The following is an 8,761-nucleotide window of genomic DNA, read 5'->3' as shown; positions in this document are numbered from 1 at the left end:
TCTCTCTCTCTCTCTCTCTCTCTCTCTCTCCATCATCATCTATCTCCCGTCTTTATTATTTTCACAAACTTAAGGCCATGTTGGGTTTTTTTGATATATCCAGTGTAGCATCTTACTATATTATTCTTGCAGCCTGTCATTTTTAAATCAATTTTCAGATCAGTCTTTGCTGCCCCATCCCAGAAAAGGATTACCAAAAGATCATCTATCTATGCTCTAAAAAAATCTATACATAGGCTGAAGTCCACTGTTTTTGGTGAAAACAATAGTTTGGGCATGTTTAGTGTTTTGCTGAATGGCAGATCCAATATGCTTGACAAAATTGTCTTATTGGAAGTGATCCTCTGCTTACATTCTTGGCTATTGGGGTTTAAAACCTGGGAATCCTTGAAATGTATTGACTTCATCTCCAAGAATTAATATTCCAAAAAGCAGGGTCACTGCTGAGAATTCTGAGAATTGAAGTCCAAATATCTAGAACAGGGGTCTCCAAACTTGACAACTTTATGACTTGTGGACCTCAACTCCCAGAATTCCTCATGCTTGCTGGAGAATTCTGGGAATTGAAGTCCACAAGTCATAAAATTGCCAGGTTTGGAGATCCTTGATCTAGAACAGAGGTGTCAAACTGCCGGCAATGGGGAAAAAGTCGCAAAATGCCACGACACATCAGGTGACGTTGAGAGTTTAACACCACTGATCTAGAAGGTGCCAATTGAGGGAGGGTGCATTACATCTTGAATTTACAATTCTATTCTGCTGTTATTCTGAAGAATTTGAAAAAGGGAGAGAACTCATGTTTATGATTCTGACATTATATTTTCTTTTCCGGTGACTTCAGGTGAAAGTTAAGAATGAGAACATAGCATTTGCCATGAAATGCATTAAGAAGAAGCACATAGTGGATACCAAGCAACAGGAACATATTCATTCCGAAAAGAAAATTCTAGAAGAGGCCTGTTCGCCATTCATTGTGAAGTAATTTTTTAAAATTATTTATATAAACCTATTTCTTAAAAAAAAAAAGATCTCTTTCAAAAAATGACACTGTCTGGATCATAGAGCATCACTGTTTATTCACACTCTTCCAGAAACCATGAATCTCATTGTCATTCTCCATTCCGCAACACATTGCTATCCCCTGTAATTCCCTTTTTGGGCTGTTTTTCAGTAGTTGGGAATTTGTGATAATATGTTTTTGTTTAACAAGAAAAGTTGAGGGTACTGGATTCATTGTCCTTGCATCACTTGTCGTATATAGTGAGTAGTTGTGTTTAGTGGAGAACTTTCCATGGAACTCTTATATACAGGTAGTCCTCGACTTACATTTCATTTAGTGAGCATTCAAAGTTACAACGGCACTGAAAAAAGTGACTTACGACCATTTTTCATACGACCGTTGCAGCAACCCCCTGGTCACATGATCAGAATTCAATATGCTTGGCAACCGGTTCATATTTATGACGGTTGCTGTGTCCTGGGGTTATTTGCGACTTTCTGACAAGCAAAGTCAATGGGGAAGCCAGATTCACTTAACAATCGTGTTACTAACTTAACAATTGCAGCAATTCACTTAACAATAGAAAAGTCATAAAATGGGGCAAAATTCACTTAACAAATGTTTCACTTAGCAAGATAAATTTTGGGCTCAATTGTGGTCGTAAGTAGAGGACTACCTGTACTTTAGATCAGAGGTCACCGACCTTTTCAAGCTGGTGGCCCAGAGGGAAAGGAAGCAGCTGCACACACTGCACACACACAAACAGGGTCACACGTGAAGAGGGCCGCGTGCACCCGTATGGGGCTAACGCCCCCATATGTACACAGGCGCTAGCCCCGCTGCTGCTAACCCCGTGCGCATGTGCAAACAGGCCACGCAACCCACACAGCACTAGTGGCCTTGTTTGCGCAGGCTCTAGCCCCACCGCGGCTAGTCCCGTGCGCATGCGCAAACAGGTCTGCGGGCACTAGCGTGAGTGGGGGTGAGTGCATGCATACATGCGCACATTGGCCAGCCTGCCCTGTAGCCCGGTGGCCAGTAGGCCACAGACTGGCAGTGGGCCATGGACCATAGGTTGGGGACCCCTGCTTTATATTTCTGATTTTTCTAGGTTCTCAAACATACAGAGAACCTTTACAAGTAGAAGAATATTTCACTCAATTGCCCACTATTATCCTCCACTGTCGATGGGTGATTTGAATCTGAATGATTTTTATAACAAACTTTATGAAAAGGACACATTTTCTCCTCTATAAACAACCTTCTTCCACCAAGTTTTAAATTCTAGGTGATTGTTCATGAATGTCCCCCCTTGGTTGGGTTGATCAATATTCTTTGTGTTCTCATTTTACCCAGAGACTCCAGATTTTGGAGGTGTTCCTACATGCGCGCAGTGCTATAGAAATGTGATTATTGCTATATTAGATGCATTCTATCTTCAACTAGAATTGTTTGCCTATTGTTTCTTTCTCTCTCTTTTTAACGTGCTTCAGGTTGTATCGTACCTTCAAAGACAACAAATACGTTTATATGCTCTTAGAAGCCTGTCTTGGTGGTGAACTATGGAGCATCCTCAGGGACAGGTATTATTATTATTATTATTTGCCCATTTTTACATTTTTATTTAAAGAATGGCATTATACAGGTAGTCCTCAACTTACGACCACAACCGAGCCCAAAATTTCTGTTGCTAAGCAAGACATTTATTTAGTGAGTTTTGCCCCATTTTTACGACTTTTCTTGCCATAGTTCTCAAATGAATCTCTGCAGTTGTTAAATTAAATACACAGTTGTTAAGTGAATCTGAGAGGGACCTCGGAGTCCTAGTGGACAATCATTTAAATATGAGCCAGCCGTGTGCTGCAGCTGCCAAAAAGGCCAACACAGTGCTGGGCTGCATTAACAGAGGGATAGAATCAAGATCACGTGAAGTGTTAATACCACTTTACAATGCCTTGGTAAGGCCACACTTGGAATACGGCATCCAGTTTTGGTCACCGCGATGTAAAAAAGATGTTGAGACTCTAGAAAGAGTACAGAGAAGAGCAACAAAGATGATTAGGGGACTGGAGGCTAAAGCATATAAGGAACGGTTGCTGGAATTGGGTATGTCTAGTTTAATGAAGAGAAGGACGAGGGGGGACAGGATAGCCGTGTTCCAGTATCTCAGGGCTGCCACAAAGAAGAGGGAGTCAGGCTATTCTCCAAAACACCGGAAGGTAGGACAAGAAGCAACAGATGGAAACTAACCAAGGAGAGAAGCAACCTAGAACTAAGGAGGAATTTCCTGACAGTTAGAACAATTAACCAGTGGAACAACCTGCCTCCAGAAGCGGTGAATGCTCCAACACTGGAAGTTTTTAAGAGGAAACTGGACAGCCATTTGTCCGAAATGGTATAGGGTTTCCTGCCTGAGCAGGGGATTGGACTAGATGACCTCCAAGGTCCCTTCCAACTTTATTATTATTATTATTAAGTTATAACAACATTGAACAGGTCTTATGACCGTTTTTCACACTTATGACCACTGCAGCATCCCCGTGGTCACATGATCAAAATTCAGAGGCTTGGCAACTGACATGTATTTATGACAGTTGCAGTGTCCCAGATTCATGTCATCTCCTTTTTCGACCTAACAAGCAACGTCAATGGGGGAAGTCAGATTCACTAAACAACTGTGTTAATAATAAGTTCAGCGATTCACTTAACAGCTGTGACAAGAAAGGTTGTAAAATGGGGCAAAACTCACGTAACTGTCATGCTTAGCAATATTTGGGCTCAATTGTGCTCGTAAATCGAGGACTACCTGCAGTGGGAATCTGGATTGTTGATGAAACGAAGTGATGGTTGATCTCAGCCTGCAACTTGATCCTATGCAGATTTACCTGGTAGTAAATCTATTGACCTGAGTGGTGCTTACTCCCAAAAATTGAGTATTGGATTTATTTTATTTCATACAACTTAAAATGGGCTTTTCATTCAAAGTCACGAAAGGAAATGCCAGATTAATATTTAAAATATAACAAAGTACTTTGTTTTTCTCAACTTATGCGAAAGAAAATGTGAATATGCATTTGCAAAAGCTGGTGATCAATTTCTTTAGCTAGCGTGGGGAATTCCAAATCTTGGATCCTAATATAATGTATCTTAGGAGCTGAATTGTTAGAGACTGATCAAGAAGTGGAGTTTAGAGTTATGGGGTGACTGAAAATAACACCGTGAAGTGTTAATACTACTGTATAACGCCTTGGTAAAACAGCACTTGGAATATTGCATACAGTTTTGGTCACCATGATATTAAAAAAAAGATGTTGAGATTAGAAATAGGCAGAAAAGAGCAATAAAGATTATTAGGGGGCTAAAGGACAGTTGCAGGAATTGGGTATGTCTAGATCAGGGGTAGGCAACCTTGGCTCTTTTATGACTTGTGGACTTCAACTCCCAGAATTCCTGAGCCAGCAGTTGAAGTCCACGAGTCATAAAAGAGTCAAGGTTGCCTATCCCTGGTCTAGATTAATGAAGAGACGGACTAGAGGTGACATGATAGCATTGTTCCAGTATCTAAGAAGATGCCCCAAAGAAGAGGGAGCCAAGCTATTCTCCAAAGCACCTGAAGGCAGAATAAGAAGCAATGGGTGGAAACTAATCAAGGAGAGAAGCAACCTAGAACTAAGAAGGAATTTCCTGACAGTTAGAACAATTAATCAGTGGAACGACTTGCCTCCAGAGGTTGTGAGCGCTCCAACACTGGAAGTTTTTAAGAAGAGATTGGACAACCATTACTCTGAAATGGTATAGGGCAGGGGCCTTCAAACTTGGCCCTTTTATGACTTGTGGACTTCAACTCCCAGAATTCCTCAGCCAGGCACGCTGGTTGAAGAATTCTGGGAGTTGAAGTCCACAAGTCATAAAAGGGCCAAGTTTGAAGACCCCTGGTATAGGGCTTCCTGCCTGGGCAGGGGGTCAGACTCCAAGGTCCCCTCCAGCTCTGTTGTTCTGTTGAAATAATAATTCAAGTCTGATTGCTGTAAAAAAGGCCAATTCCATGCTTGAAATTATTAGGAAGGAAATTTAAAAAAAACAACAATAATCCAATGCAGTAATATTCTTGTATAAATCTATGGTGAGACCACAATTGGTATTGATTAGCAGACCAGAAAAGCAATCATATAAAATTGAAAAAAGGGCAACCAGAATTATTATGGACTAACAAAGAGTAAGAGCGTCTGGGATTCTGGTAGGGAGTTAAGGAAGTTGTGATACAGGTATTAAAAATTAGCCATGATATATAAAAATGTAGATCGGTTTTTCTCCCTCACAGTCTTCATTCATTAAAACTAAATTAAAACTAAATGTAGGGGAGTGATCAAAGGAAGGGCATAATTAAATGACAGGATTTGCTTCCATCAGATGTTCTGATAGCCACTAATTTAAACAGGGCCTGAAGAAATTAATGGGAAAATGGATTATCGCTGTCTACTAGACTTGAATGCTTAATAGCAACTCAAAAATCCCGGTGGCCCTTTGAATATCATCTGCTGAGGAGTCCCAGGAAAGCGGGAAAGGTTAAATGTTTTTTAGATTAGTGTCATCAGCCTATGATGGAAATAAGTAACTTTCCAAGCAATATTTTCCCTCTTTCAACATCCTTCTCCTGGATGTTGACCCCCATACTTCTGTATGCTGTGAGGAGAATTTTACTTCAACAGAACTGATGATTTTGAGTATACACTGAATTACTTTATTGATGATTTCTTCTATTTTATTATGTTTGTGATTTTTACTGCATCTCTTCAGAGTCTACTAAGACTGGAAGAGGAAAGATTGAAAATAATTTGACAATGAAAGCAATCTTTCTTTCTTTTTCTTTTTCTCTCCTTTCATTCCTTCTATCCTCCATCCCTCCTTTCTTCCTTCTTTCTCTTTTTCTTTTTCTCCTCCCTCCCTCCCTCCCTCCCTCCCTCCATTTCTTTCTTTCTTTCTTTCTTTCTTTCTTTCTTTCTTTCTTTCCCTCTCGCTCTTTCTTTCTCTCTCTCTCTCCTTTCTTCATTCCTTCTACCCTTAATTCATTTCCTTCCTTCCTTCCTTCCTTCCTTCCTTCCTTCCTTCCTTCCTTCCTTCCTTCCTTTCTTTCTTTCTTTCTTTCTTTCTTTCTTTCTTTCTTTCTTTCTTTCTTCTTTCTTTTTTCAGGGGTAGTTTTGATGAAACCACTACAAAGTTCTGTGTTGGGTGTGTGACAGAAGCTATTGAATATTTGCATTCTATGAGTATAATCTACAGGGATTTGAAACCAGAAAATTTAATTTTGGATGCCCAGGGTTATATAAAGTTGGTAAGTTTTTTTAAAAAGAAATATAGGGGCATTGTTAAGAAAAGTTTGTTTTGCATTTGGTATGCAGCCATTCAAAGGAAAGTTTAAGAGTGCTTATATCTTTACACATTTATGCTACTGAAAATAAGATTATTTTATGTTGAATGTTAGGAAGAAATATCATTATAAATCAATATCATATATTGATTTATACTTACATGCTAACACAAATGCATTTACAGTATATATTATTTCTCATTAGAGACAATCCTGACTCTTTCTTTGTTAAACTGGTAATATATTTTCCTGTCAATTTTCCATGCACTAACAAGTTTCTGCAGTGTTCACAGTTGATCAAAACTATACAGTGAGAAGAGTATATAATGGGGATTTCAGATGTGGAATAGGAATATTCTTTATTGGCCAAGTGATTGGACACACAAGGAATTTGTCTCCTGTGCATAAGCTCTCAGTATACATACAAACAACAAAGTGGTAGGTCACAGATCATGAATCATAAGATACAATAATAAATCATAAGATGCAAATAAACGACAAATCATAAGACCCCAATAGGAGAAGGTAGTAGGAAAGATGAGAAAATGAGAAAGATGAGAAGGATAATAGCAATACAGCCCTACTACTACATGGGTAAATGTCTTTAGGCATAAGACAGTGCTTGCAGTCAACTTCCAATTACTAAGTCTTGCAGTCAAATTCCAGTTACTAAGGACTAATAGCAAAAGATAGCTTGCTACTCTTTTGGTTATACTCTTTCCAAGATGCATCTAGTAGCCACTGTATGAGGAAGAATATTGAATGCATCTCAATAGAAGTTCTTACAACAGATAGAAACAAGAAAAATAACCTGAGGTAAAACTATCCAGTGACAGCCTCTTCTCCTCTTCTTTTACCCACAAGGTTGACTTTGGGTTTGCTAAGAAGATCAGAGCAGGGCAGAAGACCTGGACCTTCTGTGGGACTCCTGAATATGTCGCACCTGAAGTCATTTTGAATAAAGGCCATGATTTCAGTGTGGATTTTTGGTCCCTCGGAATCCTTGTGTATGAACTGCTTACAGGAAAGTATGTCCCAGGAGACTGGATTCTTTTGGCCTAGATTGAGGGCCATATTGGGTTCATAAGGTGTATGCCTATAAAATGAGAGAGGGGCCCATAGCTCAAGGGTTGTACACAACTCTTGTCCTACACCTGAGAATTGTTTCCACTTCATCTTTGGCTATGCAAGAAACAGAGAAGGATTGGTGTAGAACAGCCCAGAAAGCAAAAAGGGGTGGTAAATGAACCACACTCTCCTCACCATCAGTTGCAATACTGATTGTTTTTCTCAAGTTGTGAGGTGCTAAAAAATTGGATTTTTTTTCTTTACACTGGGACATTTGAAGGAGCAAGTGTATACTTTAAGCCTTGCAGAAGACTTAAAGAATCTATAGAAAGCCACTTTGGTCTAGTCTAGTGGCTAAGGCACCAGGCTAAAAAGCAGGAGACAGTGAGTTCTAGTCCCACCTTAGCCATGAAAACCAGCTGGGTGACTTTGAGTCATCTCTCTCTCAGCCCCTCACAGGATTGTTGTGGGAAAAAAGTAGAAGGAGCAAGGTGTATTGGTTATGTTCTCTGCCTTGAGTTTAAAAATAATAAAGACGGGATACAGATAAATAAATAAAACATGAGTCTTTAAAATCTCTAAACCCAAAATATATGTCAAGTGCAGGAAATGAAGAGTCCAGGCAATTCAAAAAGAATATAGCTTTATTATATGCTAATGCTCTCTACAAAAATCTGAACTGCTAATGGTAAAAGCAAATAGATGGTAGATGTAAGTCAGGGGTAGTCAACCTTGGCTCTTTTATGACTCGTGGACTTCAACTCCCAGAATTCCTGAGCCAGCTAAGCTGGCTCAGGAAATCTGGGAATTGAAGTCCACGAGTCATAAAAGAGCCAAGGTTGACTACCCCTGATGTAAGTCAACAGAATTCAAGGTGGGCTGGATTTAGATCTCCTGTGGTGTGAAGGAACTGGAGACTGATGACGTGCTTGACCCCTTTCCTTGGGCTCAGCCTGGTCATCTCCTACAACAGTGGTTCCCAACCTTTTCTATACCCCGCGCCCCTAGAACGCTTCTGATGTATTCTGGCACCCCTTACAAAAGTTTGAAATAACAGCAACAAATTATGCATATACGCTATAATTTTGAAAACCCAAGTTTTCGCACCCCCTGGAATATCGTCTCGCACCCCTGGTTGGGAACCCTTGTCCTACAATATAGCTTGTCTCCACTCAGCTTTGACGTGTGCTCCTGATATGCTCATAAATTCTGACACAGGATTTATTTTGTACTTCCTTTAGCTAATGGAAGTGACATTTCTCTGTTTCACAAGGAGGGGGAATAAATGCTATGGTAGTATCTGCAATTAGATTGTCCTTATAATG

General features: G+C 39.8%; 1 protein-coding gene across 1 annotated transcript in view; it reads left to right on the top strand.

Moving 5' to 3' along the window:
- Window positions 1-8,761, top strand: part of PRKG2 (protein kinase cGMP-dependent 2) — a 75,776-nt gene that overhangs the window by 60,633 nt on the left and 6,382 nt on the right. The window contains exons 11-14 of the mRNA XM_029287371.1: window positions 842-978; window positions 2,494-2,583; window positions 6,191-6,332; window positions 7,233-7,396. Of these exons, the coding sequence (XP_029143204.1) occupies window positions 842-978; window positions 2,494-2,583; window positions 6,191-6,332; window positions 7,233-7,396 (533 nt within the window). The remainder of the gene's footprint in view (window positions 1-841; window positions 979-2,493; window positions 2,584-6,190; window positions 6,333-7,232; window positions 7,397-8,761) is intronic.

The sequence above is a fragment of the Protobothrops mucrosquamatus genome, unplaced genomic scaffold, assembly GCF_001527695.2.
Source record: "Protobothrops mucrosquamatus isolate PMUCROS unplaced genomic scaffold, P.Mucros_1.0 scaffold3, whole genome shotgun sequence".
Lineage (NCBI taxonomy): Eukaryota > Metazoa > Chordata > Lepidosauria > Squamata > Viperidae > Protobothrops > Protobothrops mucrosquamatus.
The sequence above is the reverse complement of the archived record's forward strand: the minus strand, read 5'-3'. Positions and strand labels throughout refer to the sequence as shown.